Source organism: Phalacrocorax carbo, chromosome 3 (assembly GCF_963921805.1).
Source record: "Phalacrocorax carbo chromosome 3, bPhaCar2.1, whole genome shotgun sequence".
Lineage (NCBI taxonomy): Eukaryota > Metazoa > Chordata > Aves > Suliformes > Phalacrocoracidae > Phalacrocorax > Phalacrocorax carbo.
The window spans coordinates 48,318,211-48,341,315 of record NC_087515.1 but is presented as its reverse complement, the minus strand read 5'-3'; the positions used below and the strand labels follow the sequence as shown (position 1 = coordinate 48,341,315).

At 41.1% G+C, this 23,105-nt stretch overlaps 2 protein-coding genes across 5 annotated transcripts in view; both read left to right on the top strand.

Moving 5' to 3' along the window:
• The first annotated feature begins 43 nt into the window (after window positions 1-43).
• On the top strand, window positions 44-7,282 carry PEX13 (peroxisomal biogenesis factor 13). 2 transcript variants are annotated; one of them, XM_064446850.1, is made up of 4 exons: window positions 44-169; window positions 2,103-2,800; window positions 3,236-3,361; window positions 3,885-7,282. In XM_064446850.1, exons 1-4 carry the CDS (start codon window positions 96-98, stop codon window positions 4,178-4,180), a joined length of 1,194 nt encoding a protein of 397 aa, XP_064302920.1. In that variant the 5' UTR covers window positions 44-95; the 3' UTR covers window positions 4,181-7,282. The 2 variants fall into 2 exon arrangements, with proteins under 2 accessions (XP_064302920.1, XP_064302919.1); XM_064446849.1 differs by having other exon boundaries at window positions 2,103-2,827.
• A 96-nt stretch (window positions 7,283-7,378) lies between these two features.
• Window positions 7,379-23,105, top strand: part of SANBR (SANT and BTB domain regulator of CSR) — a 29,601-nt gene continuing 13,874 nt past the window's right edge. For all 3 annotated transcript variants that reach the window (XM_064446842.1, XM_064446840.1, XM_064446839.1), the window contains exons 1-6: window positions 7,379-10,155; window positions 15,226-15,391; window positions 17,298-17,484; window positions 20,795-20,888; window positions 21,742-21,980; window positions 22,824-22,882. In XM_064446842.1, the coding sequence (XP_064302912.1) occupies window positions 15,242-15,391; window positions 17,298-17,484; window positions 20,795-20,888; window positions 21,742-21,980; window positions 22,824-22,882 (729 nt within the window). In that variant the 5' untranslated portion in view covers window positions 7,379-10,155; window positions 15,226-15,241. The remainder of the gene's footprint in view (window positions 10,156-15,225; window positions 15,392-17,297; window positions 17,485-20,794; window positions 20,889-21,741; window positions 21,981-22,823; window positions 22,883-23,105) is intronic.

The window sequence follows — 23,105 nt, the reverse complement described above, 5'->3', positions numbered from 1 at the left end:
ACGCCGGCTGGTGAATAGCTCGGCGCTCCCGCGTCTGGTAGTGGGCGGGTGGAGGAGCGGGGCGGGGGCAGAGCGGGTCCCGCAGCCAGGCGGAGATGGCGTCGCCGCCGCCGCCTCCCAAGCCCTGGGAGAACCGGCGGCTGGTGGGCACGGTGGCGCCGGCCTTCCAGTGAGTGCGTGCGCCGGGCCCCGGGGCTCCCCTGCCTGTGGCGGGGTTGGGGGTTCCTCCCTCAGGGCGGAGGAGTCCCCCTCTCCTTCAGGCCTCCCGCCTTGGCCTTCTCCCTTGAGTCGGGCTCAAAGGCTGGGCCCAGCCGGGCTGTGGCTGAGCCGAGCCGAGCTTGCGGGTGGTTTGTCGGTTTGGATGGCCCAAGGGGGCGGGTTATCCGCTGGGGGGGGTTTGCCGAGGGCTTGTTTGGGGTGGGGTCTCTGGTGGATCCCCCTTCTAAGTGAGGAGAGTGTCTGTAGCACGCTGCGCGGTTAATGCGGTGGAGGTAAAGCTGTACGTATGGCCATCGGTGGGCCAAGTGCGGGTGCCCGTTCCTGGGGGTTATATATCTGTGCCTGCCTCTCTGGGAGCGGAGCTGCAGGGTGGCGTCGTCCCCAGGAGTTGGGAAGGATGCATGTCTGTGTCCACCCCGGGTGTGTTCACCCGGGAGTCTGAGTTTTTCCAGGAAATCCAACCTGCTTGTGGAGAAGGATGTTGTACAGGTGGTATTTGTAAACTCCTTCCCTTTTATCAGAAGTGTAGGAAAGCTTGGCCGTTGAAGATCAGTCTTGTTTCTCATTTGATGCTAGCGATTGCAATTGCAGCAAGCTGAAACTGGGCAAAAGGTTACCTCAAAACTAAACATTCAACAGACTTCTCTGCTTTCGTTGCAAGCTGAAGCTTGCTGAGCAAGAAGTTTGATGTTATTTTTTTTGGTAGTGTTATCTAGCTTATTTTAAAATGCTTCGAGTAGCTTTGAAGTGAGGTGTCCAAAGTTGACTATGGGGGAGGGGGTTGTACTGTGATTTAATAAATTACAGTACCTCTGTTTTCTGTGATAATGACAACTTATTTTTGCTTCTGTTTTTAACTGCTAAGAGAGTTAAAGCCTATAATGGAAAAGACAAACAGTGTAAAGATATAAATATTATCCTTTGCTGTGGAAACCTGGAAGTTTTGCTGAGAGGAATCTGTTCCCTACCTTATATGGAAATAGAATGGCAAGCATGCTTCACAGTGAAAGCAGTGCAGAAGGAAGCAGTTCCGTAGCAATTCAAACTTGACTTTTCTCCTTTTTTTTTTTTTTTAATTTAATGGACTACAGAAGTGGAAAGTCATGGGATGAGGCAGTAAACATGGGAAATGACCAAAATGTTTGACTTTTAGGATAATAAAAGTGATTAACTTTTTAATGAAGCAGTGGAAGTTGGACAACTGCTTGACAGGATTCAAATACCAGTCTAGTACTTGTGAATGGCATAGATAAAATGACTTAAATTTGTAGGCATACACATGCTACATAAAGGTAATTAGAAAGTTTGGGGAGAGAGGGAAAACGGGAGGCCCAAAGCTCTTGCATGTGTTGTTGATAATTCCTTGGCTCCCAATTAGATCACATCACCCTTTTCTCTAAGGGTGGATTGAAAGGAGCTCTCAAACTTCCTTCCTTCTGTATCATTGGCTCATTGCAGCTTTCAAACTGCGAAGTTCATAAATATTCCTGATAGTGTGTATGAGAGGCTTTTGTGTGCAGAAAAATGACTTAGGTGTTACAGCATCAGATTTGATGGATCTAAATGTACCATGTCATGCTTTCTCAGTCAATAAAATAAACAAACACATGGAAAAAGGTTCATTCTGTTTCAGATATGCTGCAGTTCCACATTTACACTGAATATCTCATTATGGTTTTTTCCCCTGAAAGACATGTACTTTCTGACGAAAATTTTTACTTCCCACAAACGTTGTGCAACGTAGTGAGTGTTTGTCTGCCAGGTTCCCTATCCTAGCCCTACTGAAACACGCCCTCATATTTACAAAGTTAACCAAGAACTCTGGGGAAATGAAAATATAAGCTTGTTATGAGTATTGATCTTGTCTGTTTGCATTTGTTTAGGTCTGCTGACTTGGGGGACAACCTGCTGACCAGGCCTGGACCACCCACAGTTGCACGAATACCTCCACCTATTTTGCCAAGACCATCACACCAAACAGGAAGCAGTAGTCTGAGCACTTTTAGGCCAGCATATAGTAGCTCTTTTTCTCCAGGCTATGGTTCACATGGAACCTCTTTTTATGGAAGCTATAGTCCTTACAGCTATGGATATGGTGGTTTGGGTTATAACCGCTTTCGTACAGATGATATTCCTCCCAGCAGGTTTGTTCAGCAGGCTGAAGAGAGCAGCAGAGGTGCATTTCAGTCCATTGAAAGTATTGTGCATGCGTTTGCCTCGGTCAGCATGATGATGGATGCTACCTTTTCAGCTGTGTACAACAGTTTCAGAGCTGTGTTGGATGTAGCCAACCACTTCTCCCGCCTCAAAGTACACTTCACAAAGGTGTTTTCAGCTTTTGCTTTAGTGAGAACTATAAGATATCTCTACCTACGTCTACAACGATTACTAGGTCTGCGGAAGAGCTCTGAGAATGAGGATTTGTGGGCTGAAAGTGAGGGGACAGTATCTCGTGTTGGCCTTGAAGACAAGGTGGCTAACTCTGCAAAATCTTGGCCCATTTTCTTGTTCTTTGCTGTTGTAATGGGAGGTCCCTATCTGATCTGGAAACTGCTTTCTACATACAGTGACGAAGAAACAGGTAAAGATGATCTGCAGCACAAGAGAAGTATATATATTGTTGCTCTTGTTATCAAATGTGGAGTGATTAATCTTACACTGAAGTAACAAGTTAATAGATACAAGGGTGCAATTTCATGCATGTGATACAAGTAGCACCTGTTTAAGTAGCTTGTTGTTCAGTCAGGATGCAGTTTAGTAAGCTTTGTGTGATTCCAAAATCATGGTTCCTTTCTATTTCTGTTTCCTTTGTATTAGATGTGGCAGCTGGGGCGGGAGGAAAAGTATTGGTTGGATTGTCTCAACAAATGGTGCTTTGTTTGTGTAAGTCCTGTCAGTTCTCTGTTGGAGAAGTTTTAGCAAGGAAGTTAAGGTGTTTTCTTAATTTTCCTTTAAAAAAAAAACACCAAGCTTTAAATTCTAAGCAGATACAGTTTTAATTTCTTTTTGGAAACAGTATCTAGTAACTGGGCGAGTGGAGAAGATGATCATGTAGTTGGAAGGGCAGAATATGATTTCAGCGCTCTCTCAGACGAAGAAATTTCTTTCCGTGCTGGTGACATGCTAAGATTAGCACCCAAAGGTAAACTTCTACTTTTGTATCTATTTTCTAATCACACATGAAGTAAGTCATATTGTTAAGAGTCTGAAAATGAAAACAAAAAGAAACCCCACCTTACTTGACCAAACTCCTCATCCACACTGATTTTTTTTTTCCATAAGTTATTACTTGCATTGTAATAAAACTTACTGAGTAGTTTTACTCAATTTCCCTAAGATATGACACAGCCTAAACTTATTCAGGGTGTACTTTGTGGTTACCCTTGTGGTTACCTTTTCCTCACACTGTGAAGATCCCTAGGCATTTGCAATATGGTGGTGTCATCGATTTCAAAACAACTTGTACTTCACAGTACTCCTCAGCTCACCTCACCAGTGCAGATCCTGGTCATTTCTCTTGTGAAGTAGTTTGTATTTGCCTTTTATCACAGAGTTATTTTCTCTGGGTGACTGTTGTGTTGTCTACCTTCTGGTGTATTTGTGCCTCAGCTGCGGTATGTTTTGAATTCTTTTGTAACTTAAGGCATTTGCATTTTCTTCTTCAGAACAACAACCCAAGATCCGTGGTTGGCTTTTGGCTAGCTTTGATGGCCAAACAACAGGACTTGTGCCAGCTAATTACATCAAAATCCTGGGCAAAAGAAGAGGTAGGAAAACAGTGGACCTGGAAAGGATTAAAGAGAAACGGCCAGCCTTTACCAGGTCAGCTGTTAGAGGATCAACTGCTGCTGTGACTCTAGAGGAGCAGGAAGCTGCTTTTGATTCTGTTTTTGCTGGAAGTAATAAAGTTCCTGTTGCGTCTGACTCCACTGTGGTTAGTGGAAAGAAACAGGAACTCTAATGCACTTTGATCAACAAAGCAACTGAACTGTGCTTTATTGATAAAACTTAAGGTTTGTTGAAAATCTGTATTGTAGTGGGACTCTGATGGGTCTGTACCAGTTACTGCTGCTGCTGATTTATGAAGGGATGGCGAAATGATTGCTTAAATTTGTCGTATTTATTTTTGACTCACCTAAGGCTGTACATTAGTGATTCTACCCAAGCCCCTGGCAGCAACTCTAAGACCTTGAGACAAGGAGAATTGAGGCATTTATAACAAAGCAAACAAAAAGAAAAAAATAGGGTATGCTGGCCTAGTCTTGTTAAGGAGACAAACTCTTGGTGATGTCTGAGATTGATGTCCAGTCTTCATTAGAATGTCGGCTTGACAAGAGGCCTCTTCAATAGATGTGCAAAAGGAAGGTAGATTTCTGTGAGATGACCTCCAAAACAACACAGTAGTAATAATGTATTGTTTCCCCCGAAAGGAGGGAGAATTGCAAGAGATTTAGGTGACGCAATTCAATCATTAGAAGTTCTAAGTTGCTTGCTTTTCATAAGAAGTAGGGCTTCTGTCATAAAGACCTTGGCTCTTACTAAAAAGGGACTTGTGAGGCAGGGGGGAGAAATACAGTTTACCAGGAAGAGCAGTGAGGCTCTGGCAGTAGTTCTAACCAGTTCTCTTTTGTTTATTAAAAGAACATGAGAATAAACGGTATCCTGCAGTCAGGCACTTTCCAGCGCACTTATTAATTGTCATTCCCTTCTGTGGTAAACTTGGCATCCCTCCTAGCTGTTTTGTGTTGTAGCCTTTTAACTGCCTATCAATAGTCTGTATCAACTGCCACCTGCATCTCAACTTATTTCTCTTCTTTATTGGGTTTATACAAATATCAAAATATCTATCCTACCTTTTAGTGCAGTAGGGAAGCATTGGTTTGAGGGAAGTTTAATGTAATTTGAGTGGCAAAGAAAAGTAAAGTTTCTTGCTTGATTGTCTCAGTTAGCTAAGGTCTTGGCGTTAGCTCTTTATGCTGCCTTTCAGGTGGTAGACTTTGCATCTGCCTATAAAATTTGGGGGCTTTGGTTTATCAAAAGCCATAAAAACATGACGACTATTCAAAGTATTTCGTATTTTCTTCATATTGGTGTTTGAGAATTCTGTGTTGAAATAAGTTGTTTTGGGTTGGGTTTTTTTTTAATTGAAGCAGAGGTAATTAAAAGTTTTTTCCTTGTAGTATATATGTATAACATGTTGAGCTTCTGAAGGTTAGAGCAATGGATAAAATAGTGAAATCTTGTCTTAATCATTAAAATAGCTTTTCTTTTTTATTTTAAAAGTACTCGAAAGTATTAGTAGGGCATGTGCCTTTGCTTAGTTGATCCAGTAGTTTCAGTTTGGCTGTTTCTACAGAAATCTTGAAAACCCATTATGTGTTAGCAAAGCTTTCAGTATTTATACTTCAATTACGTTTGCTGACCTTGAGTTCTTAGAATTCTGTTCACTACAACAAAACTACGACGAGGAAAAATTGAAGTGAGCACAGTTTTATTGAGGTAGAGCAGTTGAAAAGACGGGTATTACACTGGAACCTTGGATTTTAAAGTAATCTCTGAATCCCTGTTGTTGATAATTAGAGCAAGGATTTAAGTGGTTGTGCTCAGGTATTGGGAGATGGTGTGAAGAATCATTTTTACTGGACTTAGATCTTCAAGTGCAGAGGAAAAGCAAAGAGTAGTTAAAGGGCAAATGAGAAACTTGACACGAGGTTTACTAGGTTTAAAACAGAACATGTTCCTGAGATATTTCCCTGTGTATCAGGGCATTGAAGAAAAATATCTATTTTTGGAAATGATGTCTTTTGTTGAAATAAAAATAGCAAACAATCCTGAAATATAAAAAATATAGAGGAAAAACGCAGGGGGAGGGTATCAAGTGTACAGTTCTGCTTAGGGTGTGTATTCATGGAAGGGATTCATATACTGTTGTGAGATTTAATTAATGGACTGTCAGCCTCTCTTGTGTCAGTGAAAGATTTCAATCAAAGGAAGGGACTTTTAAATAAATGAATAAATAAATCCCAAACTTTTTGCAGAGTACCCACTCAAGCAGACTTCTGTTTTCCTGTTCAGAACAAGTTGGGAAACAGTGCCATGATGTTTGTCAGAATCTTTAAATCTTATTAATATTTAGAAAGATTAGTTTAATTTCTCTTTCAGGTCATACTATCTTGAAAACAATTCTTTTAGGTTATTATAGGTTATTAATAACAGTCATCTTTATAGTGGTTTGGCTGAGTCTACCAATCGCTACCTGTCATAACTATCTGCTGAATCTTGATAAGAATATTGACCCTTTCCATCTTGTGATTAATTTAAATGGGAAAAGAAGGCTCTGAGGCAATGAAGTAAGTTATTGAACTTACAGTTAATTGTACTGATTGCAGAAGGGTATTAAAATTCGTTGAAGTAAAATGTATACTGTGCTTTAAGAGTTGTTTTTTTTTAATGCACAAACTAGCATCAGGAAAAAAGTGAGTCCTACAGTTTCATTATCTACATTTCTGCCTATATGTCAGGCTACAGAAAAAACACCTAAATGATTGCTGATTGAAAAAGGGAGGCGGGTTGCCAGGCTGCTCAAGACTTGCACAACTTTAGAAAGGTGAGAAGACTAAAAGGAGCAGGCGCAGCTGCAACAGGAGTACGTAGAAGAGATCAGAAAAGAGGTGCTGTTGAAATATTGCTAAACTTATGCATTAGGCAATTGACTCTTATTTTAAGATGTGTACATACCAAGTTACCTTTATGTTATTCTTTGCACCTACTTTATATATACCTTCAGCAGATCTAGAAGTCTGTAAGAGTCCTGTGACATTTTTTTTATAGAAGGGTTTAGTTTAGTCTTAGTTTAATCTTTCTGATACTGTTTAGTATACGAACCATTTTATGCTCAAATACTGTCTGAACTAATGACAAATGCCGGTTTTGACTGGTTCTCTGGGTGCTAGCGGTATGCGAACTCATGCACATTCAAAGCTTTGTTCAGGCTGCTGAATAATAAATTTAAAAGATTCTCTTTCTCCAGCAGAATTTAATAAAATTGTCTGCTTCTTTTGCACAGGTTCAAAAACTATTCCTTCTGTGGAACTAGACTGCATCTGAGCTAGTAAGATTGTTTTGACTTATCTGGTGATTGTGGTGAAATTTGCTACTGGGGTGAATAAGAAGAAAATACAGTTTCTTATAAATCTCCTCTGTTTGCAGTGACAGTTTTCCAGAAGAGGTCCAAACTCAGAAACCAACACAGTGATTTTCTTGGTGCACCATAGCCAATGTAGGAACACTCTTGTCCACAATGCTAGCGGAGCTGCACTTACTTTACAAAACATAGATAAGGCAAAAGCGTATGTTTTTAAGCAGCTCCTTCCAGGTTTTTTTATCCATACGGGTGTGGCCATGTGTTGGGATTGGCCAGCGTTTTGGGCCCGTAACGGCAGGTAGTAATTGTGTGTGTCCGCAGGTAGTAACGTGCTTCTTCTTTTCCTTTTTTTTTTAACCCCACCCCTCCACCCCCGGGACTGGTTTGAAGCAGGTTTGGGATGATAAATCTGTCTCCTGGATTCTGTGGGCATACCAACCACAGCCTTTAAGCAGCTGGATAATCTCTTCTTGAAACAAGTGTAGTCGTGTAACCAGTTTAACTTGTAACATAGGCATGTTGTCAGTGTGAGGCACCCCTGGATCTTTCTTATCTACAGTTTCTAGGGCTACTTTGAGATACTAAAGTTCCCTAAATTTCACGGTAGCCACAAAACTGTAAGACTCGAGCAAAGGACACGGATAATTTCTGCTGTCAGAGGGTATCTTTATAGTTTTTTGGTTTTAGAAATGAAAATGCTTTAAATGCCAGAAGCTAGTTCCTCTACCTTTGGATTGTTGGTAGCTGCACACACAGTCTCTAGACTATCAAGTAAAATTTGAGATACTGATTTTTCTTTTTTTCTCAAATACTGATATTGGTATTTTTGTCTTATTTTAAAAAAATATAAAGGGAGGGACTGAACCCCTGCCTAACAGCACAGGTTACCTCAAAAACTGTTGCCTGTTCTCTGACATACATCAAGCTGGCATTCATACTGGAATAACTTCATATGGTAATAATGTAGCAATAATGCACCATTAGCTTTTTCTGTGGATTGCTGTGGGATGGTATGAAGTCAGGAGTGTTTTCTACTTTAACTGAAAGCCAAAGGAAGTTTTCATCCTGGTTAAAGAATTCAAATTTCATATACTTTTCTAGATTAGTGCAATTATCTGGAACTTTTTTCCCCCTGTGCTTTTCTGTATTCTGTGTCCTCATTGTGTTACTCCAGGGTTTAGAGGTGGGTTTTTTTGGAAGAAAACAGTTAATATCTGTCTGGTGTGATTATCTCAGTGATTCCTGCCAAAATACCAAGGAGGAGCAGAAGTTACACAGCACGGTACAACAGGATTTAGCCAGAGGCTGAAAGAAGAATGGGACTGGGGAGAGTTATTCTATGTTGCACGTCAGAAGAGGGCATCTGGGCTGACCCTCAGCAAGCACAGATGACTTCCCAAGCGAAGTAATTTTAAAATGTTTGGGAAGTTTTGATGCTGTAGCAGACGTGGTAGGAACCAAACCAACAATGGATAAAATAACAGGATTGGGGCTGGTGGACTATCTGCAGAATAACTTCGCTTGGTTTGAGAGGAGCCTCGGGCGGCTAGTTGGGCTGTTGGTGTGACTAGCTCCGAGTTATTGCTTTTGTAGTTACAAATGTATCAAATACCTACATGAGCTGAAAACCTGGGAAATGCATAAATTAAGATTCCTTATCTTCTGTCAGCATCTTTCTGTGGATATAATGCAGTCTTTACCAGAGTGTTTTAACCCAAATTATAGCTTAATTAATCTGCTGTGCTTATATCATGAGACTAATTCATGAATCTGATGCATTATTTTGACAGGTGATAAGAGCTTTACATGATAGGACTGCCCAAGCTTTTCCTTCACATTACCATTTTTGCGTGTGGGAATGTAATGATAAAGGTTTGGGGGGTGGTTTTTACTCATTTTTTTTAACTGAAAAATGGCATCAGTTATTCTGGTGGTGTGTTGGGGTACTGCTTGCAAAGGGTGAGCTGGGCTGGATGTGGGCGTGGGCAGCAGGGGGAAGGGTCGGTGTGACGTCGCGCTGAGCTAGGGAGAGGTCGGCATGACGCCATTTGTGGTCTTTAGCGTGAGCCGGGAGGCCACGCGCGTGACGTTAACAGTCCCGTGTCCGCGACACCCGGCTCCAATCAGTCGGTACTAAAGCTAGGGCGGAGGCCGGGCTGCTTCCCCGGTTCGTGAGGACGCGGAAGCGCAGTCTGGCGTCACGGCTACGTCACGCGGAGGCGGGGATCGCCGGTCCCGCCCACCCGCGCGGGGCGGTGCGTTGCTAGGCTACCGGACGCCGGGCGTGAGGCGCTGCACTGCGACAAGGCGGGGCCGCCGCCGCAGCGCGGCGCGCGCCGGGGCTCCTACACTGCCTGCGCCGCCGCGTTTCCCCCCTCCCCGCCTACCCCTCTCTCCTGTCATCCTATTGGCTGGCCCCGGCGGGGGGGGCGGGGTCTCATCACCCGTCCAGCGCCGATTAGCGGCCGCTGCCCACCCTCCCCCCCCCCCCCACGGCGCTCCCCCTCAGCGAGAGGGTGGGGCTGGGCGGTGCTGGCGTGTGAGGGTGTCTCTCTCCCGCGCTTCGGGCACGGCACGGCGGGACGCGGACACCCGTGGGTCCCGCCGTGCCAAGGAGCCCCGGGGCGGCTCTGCCGAGCTCCTCAGCGGGAGCGGCCGCTCCCGGACTCCGGCGCCTCCGGCTTGGCTCCGCCAGACGCCCGGCGCGGCGTCCCTCGCACCTTGAGGAGGAGCCCTTCCCCGACCCGCCGCGCCGTTTTGCCTCTCCGACCCCTCGCCTGGGAGCCCGCCAGGTAACCCCTGCCCTGCCCCGTGGGAAGCCGGCAGCGCCGCCGGCTCGCCCGGGAGCGCGGAGTCTGGGCTTCCGCCCTTCGGTGCCTCTGACCGGGGAGGGGTCCCCGACGGCTGCGGGTGGCTTTTCCGTCCGAGAGGGCTGTGGGGGCTGGCGGGGTCCCCGCTGCTGAGGGCGGGTCCCACCGGGGCAGCGTTGCGTTAGGTGGCTGATTACACTTGTAGGATCTTGCCCCAAAAAACTGGCATCAGTTTGTTGTTTTTTGTTTTTAAATTAAATACCTTATTTTAATTATTTTGACTGGTATGCGGGCGATCTACAATCAAAGCTGCTGTTATTTCCCTCCCCCACTTCATTCTGCACCATCACCCTGTTGCATTTAAGGGTTCTGTGTGAAACCTAATGCCCGTCCCACCATCTTTACCTTCCTGCAGGTTACGCATATGCAAGAGGATACCAATTCTTGATTTTTTTAGATTGATTCTTTGCTTTAAATAAAAAATCAGTCTTAAGTGAGGTGGTGCATTACCATAATGTAAACCAACTTCTTGCATACTGACTTAAGTCTTTATTTAAATCATATCAGTTTATGAAATATCAAAGTGTTGGGAGTCTTTTGCACCACTTAATTTAGAATTCTATGTATCAATAATAAAAATGCCTGTTGTTGCTTATCCGTCTCTGTTGTGCATTTGAGTGAGGTGGTCAAAATTAAGCAATTCTGAAACTTTTTTCTCCAGTTTCCATAGTTGACAAAGGGTTAACTTGAGCTTTACTTGGAGTAACAAACTGGAGAGAATCTGTAGAAGTTGACTTCTTTCTCTTAACGATGTGATTTATTACAGGCTTTATGTTGCTTTTTTTATGGAGTGCACCTTTCTTGCATAGACAGAATCTTGCATGTGTCTTTAACTATACTTGTGACAGGATTTCCTAAAGGACAAACAGGTAAATGTTAAATATCACGCGTAAAGCCACAAAGAGGAGGCCTGTGCTCTTTCTAGAATAGAAATAAAAAGGCTTAACTGCTGTAATTAAGTACGTTCCTTCATTATCTTTGTGGTAATAAGTACATCTAAAAGTGTATCTTAATGTACAGAATAAGCAAATAAAAAAATATTTGAGAGACAAAGGCTTCATCCTCTCTGAATGTGTCATTACGTTTTAGGGTACCTGTCATCCCTTCCTGGTCGGGTTCCTTCATGCTCCACAGCACTTAAGTGTACGTAAACTTGTTACCAGCAAAGTACTCAAAATTTTTTCCTTTAAATTATAGACTCTAACTATTACAAAATACCTGCTTTTCTTTGATTATCCAGTATAATCATATCATATAACTAATCCTTAAAATGGTAATTTATGCAATGTTGACATTCCTAGAATTTTACTTCCATTAAGTGTATTTTATGGCTCAAGACCAGAGGATTCTAATATTCCATCATTTACTTAACGAAATACATTTTTAAACCAGCTGCTACACGTGTACAAGGTAGCACAAGAAGTTGGCTTTGTATTTTATAACCACTTAGGTTTGCCATGGGTACTGATCTGTTCTGACCTGGCTATTTCTTTTCATAACTGCAGATATGGTGGATAGTCAGTGCCTTAAATATAATTGATACTGACATCTGTCTGTGCGCTGACAGTGAGAAGTCGCCACCACTGAATTACTGCAGTGACGCTGCTTGATAGTACTGTCAGTATGGGGACTGATCTACCTTTACCTCCTAGTGGCATTTATCTTAGTTGGAAAGTTTGGGCTCGTGAAGGACCTTTGTCCTTTAAAACTGGCGATTTGGCACACTTTGCAATAGATTTCATTTAGATAGAATTGCTAAAGTGGTATGGCTTTTTTATTGAACTTATCTTCTGTGTTTTGTTTGTGGCTTTTTTTATCTCAATATATGAAACCTAAGAATTGTCTTGGTGCGTTCTGTTTTTTTTTTCTTTCTGATGGTTTCATTCAGCTTCTCTCTGAGAGGATGAAAGCTTACAGTTACTTGCCATTGTGATTTCTGTTCCTACCACCAAACTAAACAAAAAAAAAAGTGCTGGAATAGGTTCTAGAATCAAACAAAATCAGTGCTGTTTTGTAAGCATCCTTTCTTTTAGAGTGATGCAAAAGAAACACCTACTTGTAGTATACTTTTGGTAACAAGTGATCAGTTAAATCTGATACCATTAAGTGTATTTTATCTGAAATTCTCTTTAATCCTTGCTTTGTAAGTCAAAATTCTGTATGTGACTTTTAAGTTCTGTTATTTATGTGGTCTGTTTCAGGTACTTTGGCAAAGGTCCAAAGTGCTTTCCAAATATGAGTCCTTACGAAGCTCTTTGGCTATACCTTACTTGAATATGAAAGTCTTCATTAATGCCTGTGTTTTGCTCCCAGCATATGCTAAAACAGTACTTAACTTTTACTGTGTTCCCTGGTGCTATATATAAAATTCATTTGGAAAGGGAAAAAAAACCCTGCTAATAAACCCCTAAATATAACACTCTTTTCCCATTAGAGGAAATGCTTTTTTTATTTTTAAGGTGTTCACTGCTGCCCTTGCATGCTTTGTTATGGTGTTCAGCTTGAAGCTGAAGGAGCAAGGTTTTTTGGCCCTGATAATCCCAGGTAATCAGGAATTATGAGTGCCTTAGGACAACTCAAAAGTCAGGTCTTCAGGATGAGAGCTGAAAGACATCCGGGTGTCCTGTTTCCTGGCTCCAAAGTGATTGATGGCCCTTAGCTGGGTGCCCTGGGTTGGCTTCTATATAATAGAAGTCAGGTGTGCAAACCAAGTGGGCAGAGGAAGAGGAGACTGAAGTTGAGCAGTAGAAAGTTTGGGGGAACAGGCAAGTGTGTTTGAATGTCAGTAAATTTCAGTTAAAATGTCCCTGTGTTGCTTAGGCTGTTTATTCTGAGATTGTGGGAGGGCTTTTCTTGCATTGGAGGGATGAGTGGTGTCAATCCCTCCTGGAATTGGACAACTTGTTAGGTCTTGCAGGGAGAAAATTAGGCAAGCAAAAGCCCAGCTAGAACTCAACCTGGCCACTGCTGTAAGGGATAACAAAAATGTTTTTACAAATATATTAACAAAGACGATCAAAGAGAATCTCCATCCTCTTTTGGACGCAGTGGGGAACATTGGAACTGAGGATGAGGAAAAGGCTGAGGTACTAAATGCCTTCTTTGCCTTGGTCTTTAACAGTAAGACCAGTTATCCCCAGGGTATTCAGCCCCTGGAGCTGGAAAGCAGGGGCAGATCGCAGAACAAACCCCCCATAATCCAGGAGGAAGCAGTTTACAACCTGCTGCGCCACCTGGACACTCACAAGTCTATGGGGTCAGATGGGATCCACCGATAGTATTAGGGGAGCTCGCCAAGCCACTCTCCATTGTTTACCAGCAGTCCTGGTTAACAGGGGAGGTCCCAGATGACTGGAGGCTTGCTGATGTGATGCCCATCTACAAGAAGGACTGGAAGGAGGATCCAGGGAACTACAGGCCTGTCAGCTTGACCTCGGTACCGGGGAAGCTTATGGAGTGGTTCATCTTCAGTGAGCTCACCAAGCACGTGCAGGACAACCAAGGGACCAGGCCCAGCCAGCATGGCTTCATGAAAGGCAGGTTCTGCCTGAGCAACCTTGTCTCTTTCTATGACAGGGTGACCTGTCTAGTGGATGGGGGAAGGGCTGTGGATGTTGTCTACCTGAACGTTAGCAAAGCCTTTGACACTGTCTCCCTCAGCATCCTCCTAGAGAAGCTGGCTGCTCAGGGCTTGGACAGGTGTACTCTTCCCTGGGTAAAAAACTGGCTGGATGGCCGAGCCCAGAGAGTTGTGGTGAATGGAGCTAAATCTAGTAGGCAGCTGGTCACAAGTGGGGTTCCCCAGGGCTCAGTTTTGGGGCCACTCTTGTTTAATATCTTTATCAGTGATCTGGATGAGGGGATTGAGTGCACCCTCATTAAGTTTGCAGACAACACCAAGTTGGGCGGCAGTGTTGATCTGCTTGAGGGTAGAAAGGCTCTGCAGAGGAACCTGGGCAGGCTGGATCGATGGGCTGAGGCCAACTGTATGAGGTTTAACAGGGCCAAGTGCCGGGTCCTGCACTTAGGTCACAACAACCCCATGCAACTCTACAGGCTTGGGGAAGAGTGGCTGGAAAGCTGCCTAGCAGAGAAGGATCTGGGGGTGTTGGTTGACAGCTGGCTGAACACGACCCAGCAGCGTGCCCGGGTGGCCAAGGTGGCCAACAACATCCTGGCTTGTATCAGGAACAGTGTGGCTAGCAGGAGTAGGGCAGTGATGTACTCGGCACTGGTGAGGCTGCACCTTGAATATTGTGTTCAGTTTTGGGCCCCTCAGTACAAGAAGGACATTGAGATGCTGGAGAGTGTCTAGAGAAGGGCAACAAAGCTGGTGAAGGGCCTAGAGAGCAAGTCTTATGAGGAGAGGTTGAGGGAACTGGGGTTGTTTAGCCTGGAGAAGAGGAGGCTGAGAGGAGACCTTATCTCCCTCTACAACTACCTGAAAGGAGATTGTAGTGAGGTGGGAGTTGGTCTCTTCTCCCAGTCACTAGTGATAGAATGAGAGGAAACGGCCTCCACCTGCACCAGGGGAGATTTAGATTGGATATTAGGAAGAATTTTTTTACTGAAAGAGTGGTCAGGCATTGGAACTGGCTGCCTGGAGAAGTGGTGGAGTCACCATCCTTGGAGATGTTCAAAAAATAGGTAGATGTGGCACTTCAGGGAATGGTTTAGGAGACGTGGTAGTGTTGGGTTGATGGTTGGACTTGATCCCAGAGGTCTCTTCCAATCTTAATGATTCTGTGATTCTAATTCAAAGGAGCAGTAGGTAGCGCCTGCTGCTGCTGAATTGGTTTTGGCATGTTTTGTGCACTGCTTCTCCCCTAGGGGTTTTGAGGATACAGATATGAATATATAAATTCTGTCAAATAAAGCATTAGTACTTGACTGTGATGTTGCAGTAAACATTTCCCATAAAAACTTACGTTAAGGTAGACCAAGCTTTAGTAAACCATGCAGTGAGATTGCTAATAATGTTTTCTCTTCTAGGCTTAAGTAGCCAAAGATGAGTCGTGGATTTTCAGAAAACAATAACCTTCTGTACGACAACAATCAAATGGTTTTGGATATGATCCTGTGTTCCCTAATCGGTGTTCCTCATCCTATCAACTGGGATAGTGTGGCAAGGCTAGTTCCAGGATATACATCCAAAGAGGTGAATTTACTAATAAAAGAATTTGTATACTTTAAGCAGTGCTTTATGAAGAAGACAATGTCTTTGGGGCAGGGAGGGGAATTGAAGTTAAGGGATGTTTGGGGATTTTTTTTTTCACCTGAAATAATTTATACCTAAAAAATCAAAACTGTTAAATGAGCAGTAGATTGAAAAAAAATTTTTTTCTTTCTACAAAACCTGAACATTGAAATTACGAATTATGTTCTGCAGTTTATTTCATTAGAACTCATACAGAATAAGAACAAAAATTACTGGAAAGTAAAAATTAAAGTGGAATAAAAAAAAAGTAGTGCTGACGTATTTCAAATTACATAGCTCAGATTTTCATGGAAAGGATGGCAGTACCCACTAACCTCATGTAGACTGTAGTATACTTACTAGCAAACCTTATAACTTCCTGTGCTTGTCACTACAGTTCTAAGGAACGATGAGTTACGGATCTCCATTAGGTCATTAAGAGTGCTGTTGCCTCTTGCTTGGACCTACAAGATGTGGATTTTTCTGTCTTTGGTTGGAATAGAGTTGGAAGAACTTAGTACCTCTGTATATTTAATCTTTCTGGATTGCTGAATTTCCTGGTGAAATGGTTGCTTTTTCTAATTAATAATTTTGAATTTTTCCATTCTGATGGGGAAGTAAGCTGAAAGAGGAGGATGTCTTTTGTCCTTGTGATTCAGCAAAGCTGGAAAAAACCCAAGCTGACTGTCTTTATTTTCTTGAAAACTTAATCAAATGTGTCAGCTCACATTCACAGCATTGCTATTGGGCATCACTGTAACCTTGTATTTAAAACATAAAAGTGAATGATTGGGAGTAGAAGCTTCTGTGGAATGTTACCACCTTTCGAGTGCTTAGCAGAGCGCCTGCAGGGAGCGTCTCCACTGTCTACCTTTCAATTTGCAAACAGTACCATGCACCTTAAGCCAATAAAATAATTGTAAAAGTATTGGTGAGCTCTATCCTGGTATTTATTAAGATAATAAAAATATTAGTACATGCTTGATTACTGTTTTAAAACAGAATAAAATGTCTCATGTGGAGTCCCTGTTTATGGTAATTAAGTGAATGTATACCTGTGCTTTTATGTATCTGTTGAGTAGACTGGCATCTGTACGAATTTGAGATGCTACCTTAATACCAGAAGGATCTCGCTGTGCACCTCTCGCAAAGGGGCAGGTGGCATGCAGCAATGTCAGTTAGCTCAATCTATAATAAATAAATAAAAACAGCTGCTTGAATGGAGCCTGATGAGCTGTGTCACAGGAGGATCATGTGTAGAATCAAGTAGATCTACTTCTTTGTGTAAATTAGCTGTGTATAGGATTCTGCTGAACCAAACCTGTAATTGTTATTGTATTGCAACAAATTTACAAAATGGAAAGACTTTCTAGTTCATAAAAAAATGGAGTGGAAAGTTAATAGAACTGCAGTGGAAATGGCCAGTCCCTTTTGTACAAATCAGAATGGAAGTCATAAAGTAAAAGAATAGTAATTATGAACTAGTTACTGTAGCTACTTTTAATAATATTTGACAATGGTTATGGTAAAAGAAATAGTTAGAAAAGAAAATTTAAACTCTTCCCATAACTTTCCCTTTTGAAGATCAGGCTCAAAATCACAGGGTTTAAGGAAAGAAAGGTTGAAACAGGTTCCATCTTATATTTTTTTCTCCTTCAGTTGGAGTGTTTAATTGTGGTAAATCTTACTTATTTTCCTGTATATTTATGTACTTTCCTGATACCACTAACTAAATAGGAAGCATTATTATGTTTAATATCAGTAACGGTTCAAATGCAAAAGTAATGAAATATAATATCAAATTATAGTTATTAAAAATGTACTGAAAGCTACTGCTTCATTGTCCTATCATTTAATCTTGTGACAGTGTGCAAAAAGGTTTGATGAACTAAAAAGCAGTGGAAGTTCACCTGTTGACAACCAGTATAATTCCCTGATGGCTGCTGGTGGGAGTCCTGTGGAAACTTTAGCTACGTACATCAAATCCTCCTTGCTCGATACACAGACAGAGTTTCAGGATCCTGCTATTGGGCAGGATTCCATTACTATAACTGGTATGTTTTTAGTCATTCTGTAATATATTGGCTTTGGTTATAATCAGTATGTGCATGCTTTTCTGTCCGGAGTGGTAAGTCTACCCAGGCATAGTACTTTTTCATCTTTGAAAAAGAAAGTGAAGCATATATATAATGGGTACATGAAGTCACTTTTGGTTAGTTTAGATTAAGAATCGATGTTTGCTTGGGTATTTTTAATAGCTTGTCCTTCCAAAAGGCATAAATCCTTGCCCTAAATGCTCTCTTTAGGATTTTTGGTGGGGAGAGGAATTACTTTGCTGTTTTGTATCCCCAGTGTTGTAGTGTTAAACCTACAGCTGCTTGTGGTCACATTAAGCTGTGTTATTAAAATAATTGGAAGCTTTTGTGTAGAAAAGGTGACCCCTTGAGGTCAGACCCTTCTCTCCCAGCAAAATGTCCTGTGCTTGCCATGCTGCTCAGTGGCAAGATGGCTGCCTAGGCACTAGAGGATAGTCTAGCTGCTTTTTGATGCAAGAGTGTCTTGCAATGATATATAACGTGTCTCAGTCAATTACATCTCCCAGTAACAATTTGGCAGAAGACTGGTCCTAATAGTTGTGTTTCAATCACAGCACAATTAAATATTGTTAATATCTCCTTAAGTACTTCTCCTGTAAGAAGTTGTAATTAACTGTGTGATAGTTATTCTCCGGTTTTCATTGTAGGCTGAGATGTTTTCAGTGCCTTGTAGAACTTGGTAGGTGTGTTGCACAAGAAATTTGCTTCAGTAATGAGTAAACAATTTCTGTGTTAAAAATTAGGAAGATAGCGAAGTGTTTAAACAAAATGTTCTCTGTTATGATGTCCTTCACAGTGCTGCAGCTTTCAGGTCACTGTACTCTTCACAGAAGAAAAACATCTGTTTGACCTTTGCTGGAGAACAAATAAAATGGTTTTAATAGCTCTAACCAAGAGATGATATTTGAAAACTATATGGAGTATCTAAACTGAAAATGCTTCTTATCAGCTTTCAGTTATTTTTACATACTTTTATGCATACTTTTTACATGCATGAAGTGGAATAAATACTTCTTGCACCCACAGGTGGCTATTTATAAGATTAGTAGCTTCCCAATAGGCAGTTAACAAGCTAACTCTGCTTATAGAACTCTTTAGACAATTAGTGCATGTTTTCTTTTTAACAACGTAATACATATAATAAGTATTCATGCAGTTAAGAAGCCTAATGTTTCCTATTACAAGATCCCAGCCTGAGATTTTTCTTCATTTTCTTTGTGACTTTGGATAAATAATTTTCCCTGTTTCTGTGTAATTTGTTGATACAAAGTTAGGATAATTAATCTTTTTCTCGCAGGCTTGTGGTGAATTTACCTTCTTAATATTTGTGAGGTACTTGTATAGTTCAGAATTGGGGATTTGAGAAATGTTTTTTGTTTAATTAATTACTTCTAGTGGATTTATTCACATCTACTTATTGTTAGAATCAAGAATTTTGGGCCAGTTTGGATTTGTCTGTAGACATGAGTAACAGCAAGAAAAAGCAATCAGACCAAATTAATTTTGAACTGAATTCTGCTTTTGGCTGAATTATAAAAGCTCATTTATTACTTTCTAATGTAAGGCAAACTGCTGTTAAGTCCCTCTGTATATTATGGCAGTAAACAAGCATATAGGACAGCTTTCTACCCAAAGTATTTATTACTAACTTTCAGAAGTCAAACAAACTCTAAGCTTTGGGGGAAAGAAAAAAAAAAAAGTAGGAAGAAATATATTGTGAAATTGACATCCCTGTTAATTTGGCTGTGTTGCACATTTTTGTCATCTTTATTTCCTTTAACAAATAACATCACTGTGTTCAAAATAAACTTCTTAATATTTGCAGACAGAAGTCTTCCATCTCTTTTTTTTTTTTTTTTTCCCCACCGGCCCTTCCTTTAAAATACCTTTCCTTGCATTCAAAATCTAAGACTCCCTCCTTGGCTCTTTCAGTGCTAGCACAGGTCATTGCCTGCAGTGGAGTGGCTGCCCTGAAGGCTGTGGCTGACTGAGACCCTTCCAAGGTTTTACTAGGGTCTGTCTAGTAAATCTTCCCCTTTTATGAACTATATTCCCTCTATTACGGCCTTACTATGGCCTAACTGTGCAAGGCATTAGGCTATGTCTTTGGAGGAAGTTTAGTTTCTTCTGCCTCTGGTGTGATAACTTTGCTTTCCTGAAGGGCATAACTGCTGTGTTCTGAACTCTATAGAGCTTCCAGATTGTTTTTGGCGTCAGTCTACTATAGTTTTTTAGCCATAAGATGAAGAGGTCTATCTTGGTTGTCTTCAGAAGTGTACAGCCTCTCATATTATGTGAGAGGGAGTAGATGCTTCTGGAACTCTTCTCCCTAGAAATCTGACAGTAGGGAGTAATCATGGCAAATCACAACCTTGTGGGTTTTCCTCAGTTGAAGACAGACACGTGCCCTTCCATTAAAAAAAAAAAAAATATTTCTGACTTATAAGCAAGATTATTGAAGTTTCAGATTGCAGCGATCCATTCATCACAGTTGGAAATGTTATTCAATGTCTGAATGCTGGGGTTGTCTTAATCCTTGATGCAGAACTCTGGATTTGGTGACTAGACCTCCTGGACTTCACTAGGTTTTGTGGCCAGGTTCCACTGCTTGTAGTGCATTTGTGGAGATAACCTATTTGAACTAAAGCGCAGCTGTCCTTCACTTCTGGAATAAGCCATATTTCTAGGACTAGACAAATTTAATGGTCTGCTTTGAGCATTGTTTTATACAGTCTGCTGCTTTAAGCCATATGTTTGAGAAACTTAGTAAAAACATATCTTAAGAACTTCTGTGCTTCTGTTTGGAAGCAACTTATTTCCAGTTTATGGATAAGAAGCAGAGTTGATCTCAAGTTGTTATATCCTGGCAGCAAAGCTTCCCAAAAACAGAAGTTTTGATGTGACAGAGTCTTAAGACCCCCAGCATACAGAGTAGTCAAGGAGAGCTAAAGGAGTGGATTGCATTCTGAGAAGGAAATGCTGAAGACTCTGCATGAGCCTTACTGCTCTGTATTTAGACAGGACCCATCTGTGTTTGCAGCCAAGTGTCTGGGCAACCCAGCAATGCTGCTGGTCTGACCTTCCAGTGCATGGCATTCAGAACAGGAATTTGGATTATCTAGTAGCCCTTACAGTAGCACAGATTTGTTGCTAGTTGTGTAACATTGCTCCACCATGAGAGCTGTGCTTCAGTTGCATTTCCAAGATGCTGCAGAGCAAAAGGTCAGGCATTTTTCTTCTAATGTAGCCTTTCTTCCTTATATTTAAGGAAGACCCAGCACAACCTCCACAAGGAATTGTTCTTCAGAATCTGAGAAAGGTCCTGTGCAGAAAGGTGGAGAAAGCAGCAATGAAAGCCAGGGGTAAGAAGATCTTTGTAAGTTTGTTATCTAGGGGAATATTGAACTGTGGCAAGAATGGGAAACATAACCTGATTGTAAAAAGGAATGAAACAAGATTGATGCTCAATAACATTTTAAAAAAGAAAAAATGTTCTGTGAACATAGATTTGTCCTATGTAAAAGCAGGAAAAGAAAGCTGTAAATGAAAGTGCAAATGAAAAATTTTACTATGAATTTAAATAGCCATGCACATTGGTGCTTTCCATACTATACAAGTACACATAGAATAATGTGTGTGTTTGCAGCCTAAGGGTAACCATCTTTCTGTAGAGACAGCATTTACTGCTTCTAGCTTTGACCTTTTCTTAAGAAATAGTCATTTTAATATACAGTAAGACAATTCTAATTTCCACAGATGGAAATAGCTATTGTATGCTGCTGTTGTCCTCGGTGCCTTAGTAGGTTAGGCATATATATCTGCCTGTTTTTTCAAGAAAATAAAAGGGAGAACAAAAGTTCTTTATGTAATTCAGGCAGGATCCCATAATGAACTGGAGACAAAATTGGGGACTGGAGCTAGAAGTTTTTGTTTTTCTGTCCCTTATATTAACTATTAAATGACACTGATTGCATCAGAGGATACGCATTTGTGTTCTTCACTTGATGATACTATCTGACAATCGTTTCTATTAAATTACAGTTATTAACTATTAATACAAAGCATTGTTTTCCTTCTGCTAATAAAAACCTGTTAGTGACATCAATGTTGCAATGTGTGTGATCCAGATTTGGAGATGAGATCTTTGTTGATCAGTTTTGGTGTTCTAACTGGCTTATGGTCCTAATTTGGTTTGTGGCTTGTTTTCTTTTGGAGGCCAAACATGGTGATCCATGTGTGCGATGAAGCTAAAAATCTCAAAGAAGATTTTGTTTGTCCTCGAGACCTTTTGATTTCGGAAATGAAATACTTTGCTGAATATCTGTCAGTGGATGCCCAGCGCTGGGAAGAGGTGGACATTTCAGTGCACTGTGACGTTCACATCTTTGACTGGTTGATAAGATATGTTAAAAGGAACACTAAAGATTCTGAAGCTAATGAAATGCCTACTCTAGGTAAAAGGAAATGTGTAGATCATTTATTGTAGGTTTATGTTCTGTACTAATGGAAGATTAATGTTCTTGATACAGTTCAGCCCCAGCCTCTCTGTTTCTGACTGTTGCACTGAAGCTTGTTGTTTGTTAGAAAAGTGTTGCAACAGAGATCCTCTGGTCATTGTAATGGCTGTCTCTGATTTGTCAACACTGAAAGTCTTGAGGAAACCTCCTTATAGTTGAAGCAGCAAAAAAGGTCCAACATTTTGGGATCTGGTGTTTTTAATTAAGATTCTTCCAACCTCTTCTGAACAAGAATAGAGTGATAGTTTTAAAACATGGATGATTGTTGGGTTTTGTTTTGTTTCCCCTCTGCTCCCCATCGGTGCAATTGCAATATTTTCTATAATTTCAATGCAATCTGATACAATGGTAGATGAACTTTTGCCTTTATGATTTCAGGCAAGTTTTTAATTTTTTAATGAGCCTTTGCCATTTTTAATAATGTAAAAAACCCAAGAGAATAGAGTTATACTTTGCAATGCAAAGTTTATGTTAAATAAAGTATCAGCTGGGTATGATGGCTAGAGGCACAAGTTAATATTGTTGTGTAATTGTTTAGTCATTGAATCCCTTGAAGCCACCTATTCCAGTTTTTATAAATTCCAGTTTGTTATAGTTGTACTGAGCCACCTAAATGATAAACCAAAACTTTGTCTCTTAAAATTCCATCTTAAGATGGCATGTCAGGTTGGTTGGTAAAATAGTACTTAAAACAGATATTAAATATGCAGAGGGAGGGATGTGATATGAAATTATCAAAAGAATTCCTGTTAAAACCCCTTTTTTTTTGTTACCTTTTAGAACCATCAAATGTCATATCAATTCTTATTTCTTCTGAGTTTTTGAAGATGGACTCATTAGTAAGTATTAAGAAGGAAAGATTCTCTGCCATAAGGGCACAGTTAATGACCAGGTGTCTAACAGCTTGTTTGTTATGCTTTGGCTGTTACATCAACAGATGATGCAATAAGAACATTTTGAGATTTTTACCACCTTTCGTATTCGATGCAGTAATTTAATATTTGCATAATCTCAATGCAAGAAAACTGACAGAGTTATTTCTAAATGTGATAGTGGGATCGT